The sequence below is a fragment of the Schizosaccharomyces octosporus genome, assembly GCF_000150505.1.
Source record: "Schizosaccharomyces octosporus yFS286 unplaced genomic scaffold supercont6.1, whole genome shotgun sequence".
Lineage (NCBI taxonomy): Eukaryota > Fungi > Ascomycota > Schizosaccharomycetes > Schizosaccharomycetales > Schizosaccharomycetaceae > Schizosaccharomyces > Schizosaccharomyces octosporus.
Genome location: NW_013185619.1, coordinates 516,724 through 535,400, shown reverse-complemented (window position 1 = coordinate 535,400; position 18,677 = coordinate 516,724). Strand labels below are relative to the sequence as shown.

Genomic DNA, 18,677 nt, shown 5'->3' with positions numbered 1-18,677 from the left:
GATACTCGAAATTCATTACTGTGTAAAAGCATGTGCTGTCAGAAGATACTTGATACAAAGTGAAACTCACATCCTCTCAACCTGGGAAAACGGTAGCCTACTGCTTCTCATTAAACTATTAAACCAACTAGACGTTTAACCTACTATGTACGAAAATTTAAAACAACATAAAAAGTTATTGTGTTTTTGCAACTCTTATTTATTGTTACTTCCTACTACTCAGACTCAACGCCAACGATTTGTAACTTCGCCTTGTTACTTCACCTCTTTCCTCATCTTTTCTACAAAGATTCAAATATACATTGGAAAGGGCGAATATAAGAGATACCACGATAATTTCATGTATATATAAACAAGAACGTGTTTTCAATTCATTCTCTGTAATTTCTTATCAAAAATACTTGTTTAATAGGAGACTTCCTGTACAAGCTTTGCTTGGCTATTATATTTCTACGCGTGAACGCGATTTTATAAGTCTTTAAAGTATTTTTTCTCTTTTTTGTATTCTATTACTGCTTCTCAAAAGTACGTGTCTCCTCGTTTGTGTGTATCTTTGTCCTTTACATCTCTTTGCAAAAGTTAGTCTGCGTTTTTTGGGTTAGTGATTATCAAATTGACTGTCTTGCTTAGCTCTTTTCATGTCGACCCCTTATGTGAATCCAAACTTTTTACGAGGGCTGACTAAGGATAATGTACGGGCCATATACCGACGATGGCAATTCTTGAAAAGTCAGGGTGCTACGGAAGAATCAAATCCAGAGTTTGCACATCTAACATCTGTACTGAGGTCAATACAAAAAATACAATATACTGCTCGTTTACAGCAAATCTCTAAACAAAACCAACTTTCCCAAGCCGAAAATGTTGGGTCTTCAGCTGTCAATGAAACTCCCAGTATAGACCAAAATCCCATGCTATCACATGCGTCGCCAGTTTTGCCTAATGTACGTTCTTCTTATCTGCCCGATGTAAATACGCCTTCATCTGTACCACCAGATGCTTCTGTTAATCTCATGAACACAAATAATGAGGTACCTCGTCCAGATCCATCCTATCCTCTTCAAGGTCATTCTACTTCTCCGAACGCTGGATTTCCCAGTAATTATTCCGCAAATACTACAGACGGTAATAGTATGAATTCTGTAAATTACTATCGCTCTAATCTTCAAAATACGGATACTTCTATGAATACAAATGCTCGTGGTATGATGCCACATCAATATTTTGGCTCTCAATCTATGGATGCAAATTATAATGGTAATCCTCCTGGTGCTCTATATAACAATCCAGTTGATTCTACTTCGCTGGGAAATGGAAATCATTTGCCATCGGCTTCGAGTAATCAAACCCCTTCTTTTGATCATAATCCAAATGTAAATCCTTATACGGGTAAAAGATTTAGTAATGCAGTTCCAATGCAACCAATGTTGGACAGACGAGCTTCTTTATCCGTTAATCCTCGACGATCTTCGACTCCTGGTACATCTATGCCAACTCCACCATATACTAACTATAAAGGAGATAGTCTTCCACCACGCCCTGTTACTTATTCCCCTTCTTTTCCTTCCCAACAAAACTTTCCTACCTCTGGTAATGTTAACACGGAGAACACTACAGTACCTCATCCTTATTCCTATGGACATTTACCAAATTCTTCAAACATTCCTGGTGAAAACCACGTCAATGGAAATCAGTATATGTCCTCTGATAATTCAGTAAACCCCGGTCCTTCCATAGCGTCCGGAAGCCCTCAACTAGCACCGGCGCCTTCAGCTTCACCGAATATGTTATCTTCGGATCCGGTTCCTGCTAGGGAGTTTGCCGCCGACCGTTCGCAATCAACGAAAGGTAGGCCGCAGCTCATGAATGTAGGAAATCCGTACGCATCCTCCTTGGCAAAATCGCAGCCTGTCGCCTTCAACCCTGTTCAGCTTTCCTTACTAAAGAATCAAATTATGGCTTATAATTCTCTGAACTCTCCGTTCGGACAAATTCCACAACCTATTCAAAAAGCTATATTTGGTAAAACTCTGCCTGAGGTACCTGAAAATATCTTGCTAAAGCAGCAAAATCGAATGAAGCAAACAAACGTAGAAGAACCTTCTGTCCCTCTAACATCTCAGAAAGAAACACAACCAGAGGATATTCATTATACTCAGAAACGAAACTCGCAGTCCCGTTTGGATACTGCGAGATTGAATTCTAAGGTTGGAAAAGCCTCTGTATCGCCGCATACCTCTGCTAGGAATAATACCGTTAAACCTACAGTTTCTCCGGTTACGTATTCATCTTGTACCGATCCTAAAAGTTACATTGAGGCTCCTATTTCGTATGAAAAGTTTTCTTCTGCCGAAAATTTAAAACTGGTGCCTTCTTTACTTTCTCCCGGGTTGTCCTGGGATTTTATATTTCGTAATTCGGAAGTGGCTATTGCTTGTTCCGTTGGAAACAGAGTTAATGTTTTGGAAGATCTTTCAGCAACTGAAGAAAATCACAGCTCTTCCGAAAATAAAAGCTTGGGTACAAAACAGATGATTGAACTTCGGTGTTTAAGGTTATTGGAAAAGCAAAGAAAATTACGTACTGCTGTTTCTTCAACGATTCAACAGTCGGAGATATTAGCAGCTGGGAATTTAAGGAATATGTTTCGAACAGTTAAACATCAAAGCTTACAGGAAGCGAATACTACTTTAGCCGTTGCGGAACAGCAAAATAACGCACATGCTCTGAAACAAAAAGAAAAACTGTTATCTCATTTGAGGTCAATATTGCAGCATGGAAAATCGGTATCAAACAAAGCGTCTAACCGAAAGCAAAAGTATTCACAAATGGGCAAAGATGTTATGTGCTTACACACTCACTATGAAAAAGAAGAGAAAAAGCGCATTGAAAAGAGCGCCCGAGCAAGATTGCAGGCATTGCGCGCTGATGATGAAGCTGCCTATCTTGAATTGGTTGATAAAGCCAAAGATAGCAGAATTACTCATTTACTTCGCCAAACCGATTCTTTCCTTGAATCTTTAACTGAAGCAGTAAGAGTACAACAATCAACAATTCATGGCGGTAACACTTCCGGAAAAGAAGAGAAGTTATCAAATGCGACAGCTGAAGATGAAGATGAGCTCAGTATGGATTATTATAATGTTGCTCACCGCATTCACGAAGAAGCTGAGCAGCCTAAAATATTTGTTGGTGGTAATTTGAAAGATTACCAGCTTAAAGGGTTAGAATGGATGTTGTCTTTGTATAATAACAATTTAAACGGTATTTTAGCAGATGAAATGGGTTTAGGTAAAACCGTACAGACTATTGCTTTCATCACCTATTTAATCGAAAAGAAGAATAATCCAGGCCCTTTCCTAATTATCGTCCCCTTGTCAACTTTAACCAACTGGAATCTTGAGTTCGAGAAATGGGCTCCGAGTGTTACAAAAATTACTTACCGAGGACCTCCTCAATTGAGAAAAGCATATCAAATGCAGATAAAAAGTAACAATTTCAATGTTTTGCTAACTACCTTTGATTATATTATTAAAGATAGACCATTACTTTCAAAAGTAAAATGGTTATATTCAATCATTGATGAAGGTCATCGGTTAAAGAATACTCAATCGAAGTTGACGAGTACTTTGTGTTCTTATTATCATTCACAGTATCGTTTGATTTTGACCGGTACTCCTTTACAGAACAACCTTCCCGAGCTTTGGGCTCTATTAAATGTCGTATTGCCCAAGATTTTTAACTCCGTCAAAAGCTTTGATGAATGGTTTAATACTCCTTTCGCTAATACAGGTGGTCAAGATAAATTTGAGCTTACTGAAGAGGAGTCCTTGTTAGTTATTAAACGTCTTCACAAGGTATTAAGACCATTCTTATTTCGGAGACTTAAAAAGGATGTTGAAAGCGAGCTTCCAGATAAGGTTGAGAAAGTTATAAAATGCCCTCTCTCTGGTTTACAATTTAAGCTCTATCAACAAATGAAAAAGCATGGTATGCTGTTTGTAGCTGGTGATAAAGGAAAAACGGGAATGAAGGTACTGCAGAACACCGTCATGCAGTTAAAAAAGATTTGTAATCATCCGTTTATATTTGAGGAAGTTGAAAGAGCTATTGATCCGTCTGGTACAAATTACGATTTGCTTTGGAGAGCTGCTGGAAAGTTTGAGCTTTTAGACCGAATTTTACCGAAGTTATTCAAAACGGGTCACAAAACATTGATTTTTTTTCAAATGACTCAAATTATGACCATCATGGAAGACTACTTACGTTACCGTAATTGGAAGTACTTGCGTTTAGACGGTTCTACCAAATCTGAGGACCGCTCTGATCTTCTATCACAGTTTAACGATCCAGCCTCTGACATTTATGTTTTTATGCTCAGTACCAGAGCAGGTGGCTTGGGGTTGAATTTGCAAACCGCTGACACTGTCATTATTTTCGATACTGATTGGAACCCACACCAAGATTTGCAAGCACAGGATCGTGCTCATCGAATTGGTCAGACAAAAGAAGTTAGAATTTTGCGGCTTATTAGCGAAAAGTCTATAGAAGAAAACATCCTGTCTAGGGCTCAGTTCAAATTAGACCTTGACGGTAAGGTTATTCAAGCCGGAAAATTCGATAATAAATCAACCCCTGAAGAGCGTGAGGCATTCCTTCGTTCTTTGTTGGAACATGATGGTGAAGAGGATAATGATCTGGGTTATAGTGAACTGCAAAATGATGAGTTAAACGAGCTTATTTCAAGGACGGATGATGAACTTGAACTTTTCCGTATGATAGATCAAGAGCGTGCTGTAAACGACATTTATGGAAAGGGAAAGGCTTTAGATCGCTTGTTGTCTGTTAACGAACTTCCTGAAATTTACAGAGCTGAAGTTGATCATGTCGTAAAGGATGCATCCGAAGATATTCCTTTTGACGCTGGACGTCAAAAAAGACAAAGAGCTTCTGTAAGTTATGCTGAACCAGGATTTGAGGATACATATGAAGAAGGAAGCAAAAATGATATGCCGCGACGACGTGGTAGACCAAGGAAAAAGCTTGCTTTGGATAATCTTAATTACTCAGGACCCTTAGTTTACGAATCGCGTTCAAGCAGGAGGGTAAGTGAAGATCCTTCGACACACAAGTATGCAGCTCTTCAAAGATGCTTAAAAGAGATATATGAGAGCATCTTCCATCTTCAAGATGAGACTGGTCGTTTAGTCAACGGTTTATTCTTATATCCTCCTAGTCGTAAGCTATATCCGGATTACTATGTTATTATTAAACATCCAATCGCACTTGGTAAAATTGGAAGGAATATAAAAAATGGTAGATACACAGAGTTGCAAGGCTTGGTTTCGGATTTTATGCTTATGTTCAGCAATGCTTATACTTATAATGAAGAGTTTTCTCCTGTATATGAGGACGCCAAATTTATGGAACGAACTCTTACGAGCATACTCGAAAAATTCGAAAGAGAACGAATTTTTGAAAAGTACGAAAAGGAAGAATTTGATAAATTGAATGTCGGGCCCATGCTTGATCTTGAGAAAGACCATATAGAAACAGAATCCAATATGGAGCTTGTCACTAACGATAAGGAGTTCGAAATCGATCAGGATTACGACGATCTGACCTCCGAAGAATAATTCTTATGTATATATGGTACGAGTGACTCGATATTTGAATTTTAATATTCTTAATAATGACAATGAAGCACTATACAAAGTCGGTTTACAAAGGATTGCATTTTCTGAAATACATGCCAAAAACTAATAAATCATGGAGAAAGCTTAAAATTTAATATAGCTTAAGATTTTGTTTTAATAATCTATTAATGTTTTGAACACTTTATTTCAACCTAAATCTTTTTGAGTCTTAGTAATTGTGAAAGCCATTGTAAAACTGTTTTAATAAAATGACTTAATTTACCCGCTTGCAAAATTCAGTAATAGGCTTCTGCTTTGAATCGTAAGTTGTACTGCCAAGATTTCTTACTCTTCGAACACCACGAAGATGCGAATTTAAGTTCATCTCTATAGTTGTATTACCCTCGAAATCAATAGCTACGGAAGTGTAGGAAGCATTGCTCCAAGGAAGTATTTTAGAAGGAAGTGGTGTTCTAACAGCTGCTAGGATAGCTCGTAAAAGAAAAGGTAGAAAAAGACCATGTGAAACGATGACTACTACATCTGAAGCATCAAATCCTGAATCTTCTGCTTCCATCAACAAGCTTTCCGCAAATTCGCGAGCTCTGTGTAGTAACGAATCACGATTTTCCAAACCCTGAACTCTCATAGGCGGTTCATGGGGTCTATAATTGGCAGTATATCTGAAGGAGGTGCCTTCTAATGACCCTAAATCTTTCTCACGAAGCAAGCTGGACGTAAAAATGGGGCAATTCATGACTTTAGCAATTTCCTTTGCTGTCCTCTGAGCACGTATTTGAGGTGATGAATATATACAACGAACATTCTGTTCCTTTAAAGATTTTGCAAGCTTTTTTGCTTGGTTATAACCGTGAATAGTCAATTCGCTGTCAATACTTCCAGCCCTTATCCCACGAACATTGTGCTCAGATTCGGCATGTCTCACAAGTAAACAAGTGAATTTCGTTAATTGAGTACCGGATGAGTTTTCATTAGCTGTCGAGAAATTGTCCCTAATTGGACTGATCAATCGCCAAGACTCTGATTGTTTGCGCAAGGAAACTTCCGCTAATGGTTCTTCTTCTGCATAATCAAAGGGACTCAGCACAGGGCTATGTCCTGAAGATTCCATCTCATTTGATTTGATCTTTAGTGAACACCTAATATTTCAGCGAAAATTATGAATCCTATTGAGTCAAGACAGTAAAGCCTTAACACGAATGACACCGATCCAGAATTTGATATCTAATATATATTTTCTTTCAACACTCAGCTTAATGAACTATTGGATGCTAGCGGAATTAAACACAACTAGTGTATCTTCAAATGTCGAGAACGCTTATATAACTTTTCTTTAAATTCCATTACCAGACGATTCTTAATTCCAAGATAAACTATCCTTGGCTGGTGAATCCTTGAAAGTTGTCTAAATGAGAAGCATACTAAATTTCATGCTCATGTTAGGTAGAGAGGCCTTGGAAAATATTACGCCAATGCCGTTCGTGACGAAAAAGATTATTACAAAATCTTTCCTAAAGTAAGTACTGTGTAACTTGAATGTTATATTATTCTATTCTGTGGAAGCACCACGAAATCATGACTGTTTCCCCGGTCACTTCCTGTTCATTGACTGAAGATTCTTCATGACTATATAAGACGAATGTGAAGTTAGATCAGTTAAAGATTGAATCGTGGTTCCTGTAGCTAGTCTGGCTATTGAAGTGTCTATGAATTTTCGGTATAAGATATCCACAACACTCAAAATTTTTTATGATATGTAATTTGACAGAGTGAGAATCTAATGACATTCATGTCCTCCATCCTCTTTCCAACCATCTGCTAATAGAGACTCTACTAGAGGCACTAGGATTTTGACAAATCTTGCTTGTCTTCAAGTCTAAATGTCTAGCAGGGTTGGTAATTATCACTATACAAATAGATTACATTCCTATATGTTTTCAGAAGAAGCTCTAGGATCAAGTTGAGCTCTTCATCGTAAGCTTTTGTCTTGAGTTGAGACATTCTACAACTCGTCCTTATGAGATTCACTCTTTCGACGGTTGAAGGCTCATCTAACCGTTTTTCAGTCTCAACCTTTCACTTTATTTAAAAGAGAAAAAGAAACGGGAAAGCCTCCATGTCACTCTATATCTGAACTGAAATAATGCTTGAGTTCACTTGTATGAATACTATGTTTACCAGCAGTGAATAGTGCACTATGAAGAAAAATTTACTTTTTAATCTAATTCTAAAAAGTAATATATTGCTCTATTCGAATCTCATACGCTTGCTTGAATCGTTTAGTTGCTTGTATTACAACTTATGAACTTAATATGCACATTAACCAAGAAATATTGAATTTTATAAAGTAAAATTTGACTAGCTTATCATAGAACTCGAAAAGAATGGGGATTATAATGGTAGAGTTACACCTCTTCCTACGAAATAGTTTGTTTACCCACAGATTCAGTTATATCCTTTCACACTATACTTCAAGTCAACTTGAAACCACAGAATTTACATCGTTACAAGTATATATAGGGTTTTTCTCCACTTTTATCGTTAAGATTGGTATAATTGTATTCCAATTGCTTTGTATCCTACGGCATTGCTTATCAAAATTGTTTTGTTGAACTGGAAGAATAACTAGAACCTTTATAGAAGTGTTTATTATTCATGGATGTATGTAATATATTCAGTACCAATTTTCTAACTAGCTTTGGTATAGAACACTGCAGTTGAACCCTACTCTTCATCCAATATAGGACCGTTAGGAAAACAGCATGAAGTAATTGAAGAAAAAGAGAATTTGAGTACTATTCATGCAACGTCAATGGAATCCTCGAGGTCTTCTAAATCATCAGAATCTTCTTTAAAGGAAATTAGCTTGGATTATTCGTCTCCCGGTCTTCAGCCGCAGGCAGCTATTCCAGAAGAGACGAATTCTAACTATGCTAATATAAGTATGCTTCGGCCCACTTCATCTGGAGCCCATGGAAATAATGGCACTCATTCCTCAGTAGCGGAAAATCACTGGTTTGGTCAATTTCGTCCTGAGCCTTCTCCATCTTCCTCGTTCGTCTCAACGGGATCAAACCAAACCTCTACATCTTCTCCTCAACCGGAGTTTGAGCAACTACGAACTATATTTCGAAGCCATCAGGATCCCTCAAAAGCAATCAACGATTCCCGTATTCAGAGTCTAATATTTGATTTAAATCAAAAATGTGAAAGTGAATCTATCCCTGTAAGCCAGATTGACTGGTTAGAATGGGCATGTTTATCATTGTCCGCTAACGAATATGCTACAAAATCAGATGCAGAAGCCTCAATTGCTACGATTCGAAGTCTCGTATTGAAGAATTTCTGGAGTATTCCTTCTCCCTGCAGAAAATGCGTTTGGCAAACCCTTGTAACTGCAGAACGTAATGAGCTGTTAACATTGTACGCCACATTGAGTACCTCAACAAACTCGTTGGACCCAGTCATAAAAAGGACAATTCGAAATAATGCTTTTCGAGGTCCACTAGAACCATTCAAGTATGCGTCCCCAACTCGTGCAAAGGTGTCTACAAATGGATTGTTCCACGTGCTTCATGCATTTACATTATTTGATACAACTGTCGAATACGCTCTAGATGCTCTTTTGTGGCCAGCTGCGTCGCTTCTGTCGTACATGCCCCAAGGAAACGTATTCCGGAGTCTCGCTTGTTTACTTGGAAAATCTAATTTAAAAGAACTGTATGTTGCCAATTTAAGTACCTCTGATGAACAATTGTACGCCCTTGTTTGGGGATGCATTAGCGATCTCTCGCCAAAAATTGCTTTATCATTGCAGAGGATTAAGGCTCAATCTCTGAGACCTCTATATTCATCTTTAGCTTGTTGTTTTGCTAAATCCTTGACATTGCAAGATTCCTTACGCATTTTGGATCTTGTTTTCTGCTATGGTTTGGAAACCTTCGTTCGTTTACTTGTTGCTATTTTTTTGAAAGATGAGGAAAAACTTCTAAACTTAACGAATTTAGACCAATGGAACCGTTACTTAAATTATGATATTGTCAGTCCTTATCGCTTTCCTACAAGTCAAAAATATACGTTTTATACACGCGCACCTGTAGATGTTGATACATGGATCCAAGACGCTTTAAATCTCCAAATAGTCACTGATCGATTTCCTTCTTACTTATCCTATCATGAAACTGCTATATCACGACAAACGTTTCGCACAAATATGTTGAACGAATTAAAAATTCAAAACAAAGATTTATCTGAAAATATTGCTGAACTGGAAAGTAGGATGGTTATTTTAAATAGGGAAAACACTAAACTTTCCACCGAGCTTTCAAATCATCGTGTTTTAAGAAGTGAAAGTGAAGAAAAAATTGACTACTTAGAAAATTCTATTGCTACATTGGAAGAGCAAGCAAGGAATTTACCGGAGCAACTAAAGAAATCCTTACAGCAAGAGATAATCGTTTTGAAGAATCGAAATCAGAAGTTCGAAGAATCTAACGCGTCCTCTGTACAGCAGATCACTTACCTTAACGAAGAATTAGAAAGAACTTTACGACAACTACATGATTTAGAGAACAAACACTCTCAGTTGCAGGCCAGATGGGATAGTGTTTCGAAGATGTTCAAGAAATAATTTTATTATATTATGATATATTATACATCGATGCATTGCATAAATACACTTCCTTAGAAAACCAATTTTACTTGACGCTAAATTTATTAACCCAAAAACAAAAACGTAAAGACAGAAAGAGTGGACTAGGTCATTTCAATTTCACACCGATTTAATTGCTCTAATACGTGTGAAGGCATACGGAAATCTATTAATGAGCTATACATAACAATTTTCCGTGCCTTAATACGATAGAACTGTAGTTTCGTGTTGGCTACTGAATCGCTGTTATAATCAGACAGTTTTTGCTTTTTATAAAGTTCGTTGATACTTTTCATAGCAACCAGAATAATCCCAGGGATATTGTGAAGCAAGCTGTCATTAAGAAAACGGAATTCAGCAGCTAGTTTACGGACGACGTGAGAATCACACTCAGTATCCAGCGGTAATATTTCCAATTGTTGTAAGGCGGCCAAGACTTGTTCGTAATCTTTGTTAACAAACGCATGAAAAGCTTCCACTGTAAGTAATAGTAAATCTGTCGTTTCTCTGTTTTTATAATTAACCTTACTGTATATAGAAGGGTTCTTTCCATATACATTCATCATGTTTTTGACTAACGAAACAAGTTTTTCGGGAAATATACCTTGATCCATGAAGCCTAACAATGCAGAACCCAAGCATCGATTGACAACAGAGATAACAACATCATAAGCCTCAGCCAAATGATACAGCAAAATTGAATCAGACCATAACCCTTGATCATCAGCAATTTTAGCAGATTGCAAAGTAATTTTTGTAAGAAACTCTTCCTGAGACGAAAGTTTCAATAACGAATATCGACTCTCCAGGAATCCTGGAATACGTTCGCCGTCAGCACGGATATCGCCAACTAAGTTAACATAATCACGGGTATTTAAGATTAGATCTTTCAGAGCTTCATGACAGACAGGAGCATATTCCGCAACTTCACACATACTCGCTAAATAACAAGCAGAAGTGATTGCATCAAACTCCTGCATACCTTTAACATAACCCATTAACATCGCTTCATATCGAATACTTGGCTGGCCTTCAGTATCATTAATGAGTAAAGCATCAAGAGGAGGCGAAGATTTTAGAGAAGCAGTGTGTAGCAAACCATAATGCGCACATGCGATAGCAAAATGGACAGCGTCAGCTGGATAATAGCTATATAAAAATTCAATAGCACGCTCGTAAAGACCACATAACATTAAAAGGAAGAAATACATAACAGGATAAGAGCCTTGCTTAGTAAAGTAATCAGGACCATATGATATCACCAATTTTTGAACATCTTGCAAAGAAAAGCACTCATGTGCAGATACGTTCGTTTCGGTAAATTCTCGTGCAAGAGATAGTTGCAACCAAATATAATCTTCAGTCACGAAACAAACAGAGGGACAAGATGTCTTGGAAAGCTCACAACGACCAATTATTTTATACACGGCATATTTGAAAGGATCATAATCTTCTTGAAAACGTAGCGTTTGATTAAATTCAGAGAAAAGTTTGTTTCGCAATTCTTTGGGGATTATTGAATTTGGGGCTTTCGAATAAGCCTTCAAGTAAGTAGGGAAATCACTAGCTTGTCTATCTTCAAAGAAGCTATGATTTTGTTGAGTATATGTGACAGCTTCATCCAGATAGCCGGCACGCAGCAGATAAAAGATGAATGCCCATACCGGTAAATCCCCTAAAAATTCAATGTTTGAATTTGCCCAAACACCATTTTTTGAGAAGCGAATATTAATGTACGCACGAATTTTATTTAAAACAGAAGGTACGCCGCCAATGGAAGCAGCTTGAGGATTGTTTTCGATTTCTTTATTGACCACATCAAAGAATTGTTTCTCTAAGAATCTCCTGGAGCAATCAATAATTCTTTGGTTCAGACGAACTTTAGATGGGCTATCTTCGTAAAAGGGAAACAACTGGGATTTAGGTCCGAGTAATGGGTCCGAAAAACTATCATAGGAAGTGAAAGAACGTAATAGATTCCAAGTTTCATACAAAAGAAGGGATTTTGTATCTTTCGACAACTCTTTTGCGACATCACAAAAAGACGAAATATAATCTGAACCAGGAGAAGACTGAGAAATGTCGAAGTAACACTTCTTTAATGAAGCAGCAAATGCCTGACAGCGAGCAATGTTCTGGGTTCCTGTTGCCAACTTCTTTTCTTGAGAAACAGTTGATTCTGAAAATTCCCTTACGCCTGGCTTCTTTCCCTGCCACTCGGTTTCGAGATACTTGTCAAATTGAGACTGAGCATCCTGAATAAGGGTCTCGAGTGAACATAAGACATTTTTCTCTCTTTGGTATTTTAAAAACATATCTACGTCTGTAAATGAAAGTTCAAGGGTCGTGGGAGGTTTCGCATGGAGCGATAGTGACTCAATTTTCTTCCATGTTCTCTCAGCATTTATTCCACTTCCCGCAAGCAAGTAATGTCTTATTAAAAGTTAGTAATTATTCTTCAAAAGTATTTCTTCTATCATACGCTTTCGTATTTCCATCTTTACTTGGTGGAATGTGATCATGCGATTGGATCGCGCGCTGTTCAAGCTGGCCTAAGTTTAACTGAATAAAAGGCAGAGACGGTTGTAACAGCTCTCCAACAAGTTTCCTAGATTTCGTGTCCAAAAAAGGAAGCGAACAGGTCGGTTTTTGAACCCTCTCTGGTTCTACAGTCATGACACGGTACAAGTAGTAAACAACAACTTGCATTCTTGCTACTTTCAAATTCCTCCGGAGTCTTCGGTCATCTTTAATGTCATTCACCGAGTTCACCGAACCTGAATTTTATGTATTCTATAAATAAAAAGAATAACTTGAATAAAATAAAAATAACGTTAACATTAATAATAATAATAATAAATGAATTAAAGAAGAAAAAATGGTTCTACTTTCTCTATGTTTCAAAAACGCGTTTTCTTCCTTGCGTAAAAACTAAAGAAATAATAACAACAGCTCTGCTTAGATCCTTTATACTTACAATGAAAATAGTCTAGAATAAAATTTACAAATTAGTAAAACAAGAACCCAAAGATTGAAAAGTAGCCTCATCCTTTTTACTTGGGCCTCAATCGTAAACTTGCATAGATGGAGATACTGGAGTTTATACCAAAACTACTTTAATAGATGTAGACCCTAATAAAATGTAAGTATAATAATTTATTTTGAAGTTGTACGATACATCTCCCGTCTTTTCATAAAGGATTAGGTATGAATTCCTCGACAGGAAGCACGCTATACATTACATACTAAAACATTTGTTAGTAGAAGAAAAAATATAAAAACATACTCTTCCACAGCCCACATCTGAGCTTCGTGTTCTCGAGCTTTCCGCTCATTTTGTCGCTGAAACCATCGATTTTCAAATCCATTACCCCGTATAATACCATCCCATCGATGGCCAGGACGAATATTGAACCTGTTCGGTGGTGCATAGCCTTGGTATGCCTTTGTAGATGTCGTAGATCGTTTCGTCAAAAATGATGTTGCAGGGTCGTTCCATCGAACTTTTTCCTTAAGTTCCTGGTTATATTCCGGATCATCTTCATACCTAGAGAGAGGTACATTTTTTTGCCGTTCCAGCTCTGCAATGTATTCTTGTTGTTGTCGAAGTTGTACCTCACCCTGTTGATTTTCCTTCTGTTGCTTTTTTTCCAATTCTTGTTCAGCTAGCTTTTTCCGTGCTTCTTGGCGAGCGAGGGTAATATCAATACGTTTACCTGTTGCATCACGATAGACAGTTTCTTTACTTTTCCTTAATTCCTCATCTGACATAGCGAACTTCTCCTGCACTTCACTTTCACGTTTCCGCCTCGCTTCTTCTGAAACCTGTTTGCCTGTCACTAAGCCATACCCGGGACCTTGATTCGTTGATTGTTTTGAAGGTTCTAATTTTGGTTTTGTCTCGCTAGCACCTACAGGTTTCCAACGCGATGCTGTTATGGCCGTCGCATCCTGGGCTTTTTGGGCAATCGTATTTTCATCCAAATCTTCTATATGTTCATGATTAACAATTGTTGGTTGATCCTGTGATATAGTAGCTCCCTCCGAATAACCTGCGAATTCATCGTCATTTCTCCATCCAGCAACATCTTCATCTTGAATTTCTAGAAAATCTGAGGATTTAGACTTTTTTCTTTTCTTTCCTGTGTCTTTTTTTAAATATTTCCTCGCAATATAGTCTGCGTTCGACATAGTTGTTTAGTGTAGATATATCATAGTTATGCACGATCCCTTAACCATCTTCCAGTTTGTCAGGGAGATCGCAGTTTTTAAGGCTTTTTAGCGGCAAAATGGACATGAAAGATACGAAACCTTTTTCGAATGTTAAGCAGGAACCTACGGACGTGAAAGAACCCAAAGTAGAAGAGAAGCCTGCGCAAGATGCAGCTACTCCACAAAATCAGCAAAAATTCTTGGATTTTCAACTATCTTGGTGTCCTAAAAATGAAAGAAAAACTGTAAATCATCATTTATTAAAATTTCATTCTAATAAAACCATTGATCCTATGAAAACCTTTGTGCCACCCATCAAGATGCAAAGACGAGATCCCCATGCCTCTTCATCATCAAACAATGAACAGCAATCTGCTGAACCAGGTAGTTCTAGCAACATGGACGTATCTTCTATTGCTCCTTATGGAGGAGCTCAAAACATGAAGCAGAATGCTTTTAAGCGAAAAACCCGCCAAGTGGTTAAGGTGGATCCGCAAGTCCGCAGACTTCAGGAGGAAGAACTTTCGCCTTGGATTATGGAAGATTTTGAAGGAAAGAACACATGGGTTAGTACCATGGAAGGAGGTCAATCCTCTGCTTATGTTTTATTTATGTTCTCTGTAAGTTTATTTTTCGAGCAACCTTCAAAAAGCAAATGCTCGGGTTGTAAGGATAAGTTAGTTTACTAACAAGCTCAGGAAAATGGATTTAAGGTCATTCCAGCAGATCGTTTCTATCGATTTAATCAGCGTAGTAACTTCCAGACTCTCTCTATTGATGAAGCAGAGGCGAAGGTATTGTATTCAACTTTTATAAAGTTTTCTTGTACTAATAACCATTTAGATGAACAAAAAGACACCCATTCCTCGATGGTTTATGAAAAAAGATAATAATCAAGAAGGATCTTCGGAGGGAACTGCTTCACCTATGTATCACCTCAAAACTGTTCCAAATGCACGTACAGTTTCTGGTCCTAGGGCTACAGGAAGTGATGACGAGCTAGATTTTGACGAAGAGTTTGCAGACGATGAGGAGGCACCCATTGTGGAAGGAAACGAAGAGGATAATAAACAATTGGAAGAGAAGATGAAAAAGGAAATGCTTACTGCCAATTTATTCGGTGAGGCTGAAGAACCTAATTACGAAGAGGAACAAGAGCGCCAGATGTCTCATGAAGGCAAAAAGCTTCAGCGATATCTCAAACTATTGGAGAAAAATCTGGCATATGAAAGTGATGAAGAAGATGAGAATCCCTATGCTTCACCCAACGAGGCTAGTAGTGAAGAAGAGGTACTTAAAGAAGAGGAAGAGTTACAAAAGCGTGAAGAAAAGGTTAAATCACGTTTTTCTGCTTCCAAGACTACCACTCCTAAACCTACTGGCACTCCAAGTACAAACTTGAGTCCTCAACGTCCTGTTTCCCAGCTCAGTTCACCTTCTCAATCATTTTTGCAACCCAGACCTTCAGAGCCTATTGTTAAAGGTCCTGGATATCTTGCTCTTCGGATCTCGAGCGAAAAGCTTTCCCGATTTGCTTCTGACTTTCCTCCTCTTCGCCCTAAAATTATTACTACTCCTTCATCGGAAGCGATTGCTGGAGCAGAAGGAGGAGCTAATGCTGGTACTGACGATTCCAATCTTATTACTGATGCTGAAGTCATACAGGCCCTCAAGAATGGACCTATCACTATTAAAGATTTGATTCATTTGTTCCATACGAAATTTAAGGCAGACACTAGAAATCGTACAGTGATTCAGAAAGTTATTCGAAAAGTTGCCAAATTTGAGAACAAATTGTTGGTTTTGAAATGATGATAAATCGTTTCTTGTGAGAGCACTGTTATTATAAGCCACTTTTCGCTAAATACGTACAATTTGTTGAAAAGTACATACAAGAAGCTTGGGATATTTTTGGTTGTTTAAGGGTACTATGTTATGAGAGTATGAATTGAAAAGAAATTATTTATAGGATTGACCAAGAGCACTATCATTTACGATACAATAAAATGTTTACGAATTACTCGTGTTGTAACGACAACTGATCGCAAAATATAAATGAATTAAGATTACGTATAAGAAGGTTATGCTTTCGCAGTAAAATTAGTAATCGCTAAGTAGAAATCATTAGAGAGGGGGATTGAGAAGTTAAAGATTATACTAATGAAAATCAAAGAGGGAGCTCAAAGCTGACGTTAACATTGGCTTCACGAGCCATCTCAACGACACGGCTGTAGCGGCAAGCCTTTTGAGCAGCTTCGTCAAGATCGTCAAAAGAGAAAATACGAAGTCCGGAGTTGTTAATAACGTCCTTGGCGGCATGTTGGTTAGTACCTTGCAAACGGCAAATGATGGGAATGTTGAGGTTCAAGCGAGAAACAACAGAGATAAGGCCTTGGGCGATAACATCACAACGAACGATACCACCGAAGATGTTGACGAAAATGGCAGTGGTCTTGTTGTCCTTGGTGATGAGAGAGAAAGCCTCACGAATGGCTTCAGCATTGGCGTTACCACCGACATCCAAAAAGTTAGCAGGCTCACCACCGTGAAGCTTGATGATGTCCATGGTAGCCATGGCAAGACCAGCACCGTTGACGAGACAACCAATGTTACCATCTAACTTGATGAAGTTCAAGCCAACCTTGCCAGCTTGAGCCTCATCAGGATCTTCTTGGGTGATATCGCGTTTAGCAAAGATATCAGGATGGCGGAATTCGGCGTTATCGTCGAAGCTAAGTTTAGCATCCATACAAAGAACCTTTTGATCGGTAGTTTCAGCGAGGGGATTAATTTCAACTTGGGTAGCATCACAATCATTGAAAACTTTGTATAACTTGGAGATAGCATCGATGGCTTGTTCTTTACAAGCGGGAGTGAAGCCAAGCTTGGTGACAACTTCTTCGGCAATGGAACGATCCAAGGTAGGGGTATTGGGAAGGGAGCGCTTAATGATAGCACTGGGGTTTTCAGCAGCGACACCTTCGATATCGACACCACCTTGGTCAGAGGCGACAATCATGGGACACTGTTCATCACGGTTCATCAAAATGGCGAAATAATACTCACGACGGACGTATTTACGTTCGCAGACATAAACACTGTTACAAGGCTTACCAGCAGGACCAGTTTGCTTGGTGATGAGCTTATGGCCGATCATTTGCTCGGAAAACATTCTAGCTTCAGTAGGGTCGTAAACAGAACGAACACCACCGCGAAGACCGCTTTCGAATTGACCCTTACCACGACCACCGGCCAACACTTGGGCCTTGACTACTAAGTCACTAACGCCGAGGTTCTGGGCGACCTTTTCAGCTTCCTGGCCAGACTTGGCGACACCACCACGAGGCACATCAACGTTGAATTTGCGAAGGATGTCATGTGAAAGATACTCATGAAGTGCCAAGTTACGCTTCTGTACGCGAGGAGTAAAGGTACGGGCTGATTTTCTCAAAATGTTTCTTGACAACATATTGTGCATAAAAATGTTAAATCAATATAAAGAATGAATATGGAATATACGAGAAAGACGTTAACCAACCGAATATGTATTCCAAGAAGTTGGAGACGTTCCCCAAAGATCAAAGACTTCTTGGTAATTGCTAAATGTATGCTGGTTGATCTGAGCGAGTATCTAATTCTCCCAGGTAACATTGTGTTTCCAAAGAGGTTTTCATTCCGCTCGTTAAGTAGTAAACAAAGAAATCTGATACAGAATAGACAAGAGCGTTCAAACAAGTTGTCTATGATTATAAAAGGGATTTCGTTCCTTTCAGAGCCCTAATTTTTTAAGGTGAGATCTATGTTTCGCAAAGGAAGCGCCAACGATACGCTTGGTTGAAATTCAAGGCAAGCAGGAAGAAAGACGAAAGAACCTTTAGAATGATACAGTGACTTTTTTCTTGACTTTAATAACCTTTTTGTAATGGATTGATTCATTGTATACCGCCGTTTACAGAATAGACTTAGCTGGAAGCATCGTTGAGTTATGGCAATCGCTGAAAGTTCGTCCCCTTGAAACGCAAACTTGAGACAAAAAGAAAAGTGGAAACGACTAAATTAAAAATGAATTGTAGATTATGAACTTTCGTTTTCCTCTCCTTTCTAACATGCTAGACATCATGATATACTACTACTTGGTATCTCTTCGTATCCTTCAA

At 38.3% G+C, this 18,677-nt stretch overlaps 7 protein-coding genes across 7 annotated transcripts; 3 read left to right on the top strand and 4 right to left on the bottom strand.

Moving 5' to 3' along the window:
- The first annotated feature begins 240 nt into the window (after positions 1 to 240).
- SOCG_02866 (SNF2 family ATP-dependent chromatin-remodeling factor snf22) lies at positions 241 to 5,895 on the top strand. The gene has a single exon (XM_013161356.1). It carries the CDS (start codon positions 639 to 641, stop codon positions 5,634 to 5,636), a length of 4,998 nt encoding a protein of 1,665 aa, XP_013016810.1. The 5' UTR covers positions 241 to 638; the 3' UTR covers positions 5,637 to 5,895.
- On the bottom strand, positions 5,725 to 7,108 carry SOCG_02865 (phosphoglycerate mutase family protein). The gene has a single exon (XM_013161355.1). The coding sequence runs from the start codon at positions 6,766 to 6,768 to the stop codon at positions 5,911 to 5,913; it is 858 nt and encodes a 285-aa protein (XP_013016809.1). The 5' UTR covers positions 6,769 to 7,108; the 3' UTR covers positions 5,725 to 5,910.
- Positions 7,109 to 8,051: 943 nt separating this feature from the next.
- SOCG_02864 (GTPase activating protein) lies at positions 8,052 to 12,661 on the top strand. The gene is made up of 3 exons (XM_013161354.1): positions 8,052 to 8,318; positions 8,365 to 10,788; positions 10,847 to 12,661. Exons 1-2 carry the CDS (start codon positions 8,313 to 8,315, stop codon positions 10,285 to 10,287), a joined length of 1,929 nt encoding a protein of 642 aa, XP_013016808.1. The 5' UTR covers positions 8,052 to 8,312; the 3' UTR covers positions 10,288 to 10,788; positions 10,847 to 12,661.
- Positions 10,255 to 13,227, bottom strand: SOCG_02863 (nucleoporin Nic96). The gene is made up of 2 exons (XM_013161353.1): positions 12,791 to 13,227; positions 10,255 to 12,741 (listed from the first exon to the last, which is right to left on the bottom strand). Exons 1-2 carry the CDS (start codon positions 13,015 to 13,017, stop codon positions 10,413 to 10,415), a joined length of 2,556 nt encoding a protein of 851 aa, XP_013016807.1. The 5' UTR covers positions 13,018 to 13,227; the 3' UTR covers positions 10,255 to 10,412.
- A 120-nt stretch (positions 13,228 to 13,347) lies between these two features.
- On the bottom strand, positions 13,348 to 14,514 carry SOCG_02862 (complexed with Cdc5 protein Cwf26). Its single transcript, XM_013161352.1, has 2 exons — positions 13,595 to 14,514; positions 13,348 to 13,553 (listed from the first exon to the last, which is right to left on the bottom strand). Exons 1-2 carry the CDS (start codon positions 14,497 to 14,499, stop codon positions 13,547 to 13,549), a joined length of 912 nt encoding a protein of 303 aa, XP_013016806.1. The 5' UTR covers positions 14,500 to 14,514; the 3' UTR covers positions 13,348 to 13,546.
- Positions 13,489 to 16,509, top strand: SOCG_02861 (transcription factor TFIIF complex alpha subunit Tfg1). The gene is made up of 3 exons (XM_013161351.1): positions 13,489 to 15,140; positions 15,219 to 15,314; positions 15,364 to 16,509. Exons 1-3 carry the CDS (start codon positions 14,598 to 14,600, stop codon positions 16,330 to 16,332), a joined length of 1,608 nt encoding a protein of 535 aa, XP_013016805.1. The 5' UTR covers positions 13,489 to 14,597; the 3' UTR covers positions 16,333 to 16,509.
- A 50-nt stretch (positions 16,510 to 16,559) lies between these two features.
- Positions 16,560 to 18,146, bottom strand: SOCG_02860 (succinate-CoA ligase beta subunit). Its single transcript, XM_013161350.1, has one exon. The coding sequence runs from the start codon at positions 17,996 to 17,998 to the stop codon at positions 16,688 to 16,690; it is 1,311 nt and encodes a 436-aa protein (XP_013016804.1). The 5' UTR covers positions 17,999 to 18,146; the 3' UTR covers positions 16,560 to 16,687.
- Positions 18,147 to 18,677: the final 531 nt, after the last annotated feature.

What these genes read in the sequence shown, in the direction of transcription:
- SOCG_02865 (XM_013161355.1), bottom strand. Translation starts at nt 6,768, where the DNA reads ATGGAATCTTCAGGACATAGCCCTGTGCTGAGTCCCTTTGATTATGCA.
- SOCG_02860 (XM_013161350.1), bottom strand. Translation starts at nt 17,998, where the DNA reads ATGCACAATATGTTGTCAAGAAACATTTTGAGAAAATCAGCCCGTACC.
- SOCG_02863 (XM_013161353.1), bottom strand. Translation starts at nt 13,017, where the DNA reads ATGCAAGTTGTTGTTTACTACTTGTACCGTGTCATGACTGTAGAACCA. An exon ending in AAAGATGGAAATACGAAAGC is followed by an intron (nt 12,742 to 12,790) that starts GTATGATAGAAG and finishes ACTTTTAATAAG; the next exon opens with ACATTACTTGCTTGCGGGAA.
- SOCG_02866 (XM_013161356.1), top strand. Translation starts at nt 639, where the DNA reads ATGTCGACCCCTTATGTGAATCCAAACTTTTTACGAGGGCTGACTAAG.
- SOCG_02861 (XM_013161351.1), top strand. Translation starts at nt 14,598, where the DNA reads ATGGACATGAAAGATACGAAACCTTTTTCGAATGTTAAGCAGGAACCT. An exon ending in ATGTTTTATTTATGTTCTCT is followed by an intron (nt 15,141 to 15,218) that starts GTAAGTTTATTT and finishes TAACAAGCTCAG; the next exon opens with GAAAATGGATTTAAGGTCAT. An exon ending in TTGATGAAGCAGAGGCGAAG is followed by an intron (nt 15,315 to 15,363) that starts GTATTGTATTCA and finishes ATAACCATTTAG; the next exon opens with ATGAACAAAAAGACACCCAT.
- SOCG_02862 (XM_013161352.1), bottom strand. Translation starts at nt 14,499, where the DNA reads ATGTCGAACGCAGACTATATTGCGAGGAAATATTTAAAAAAAGACACA.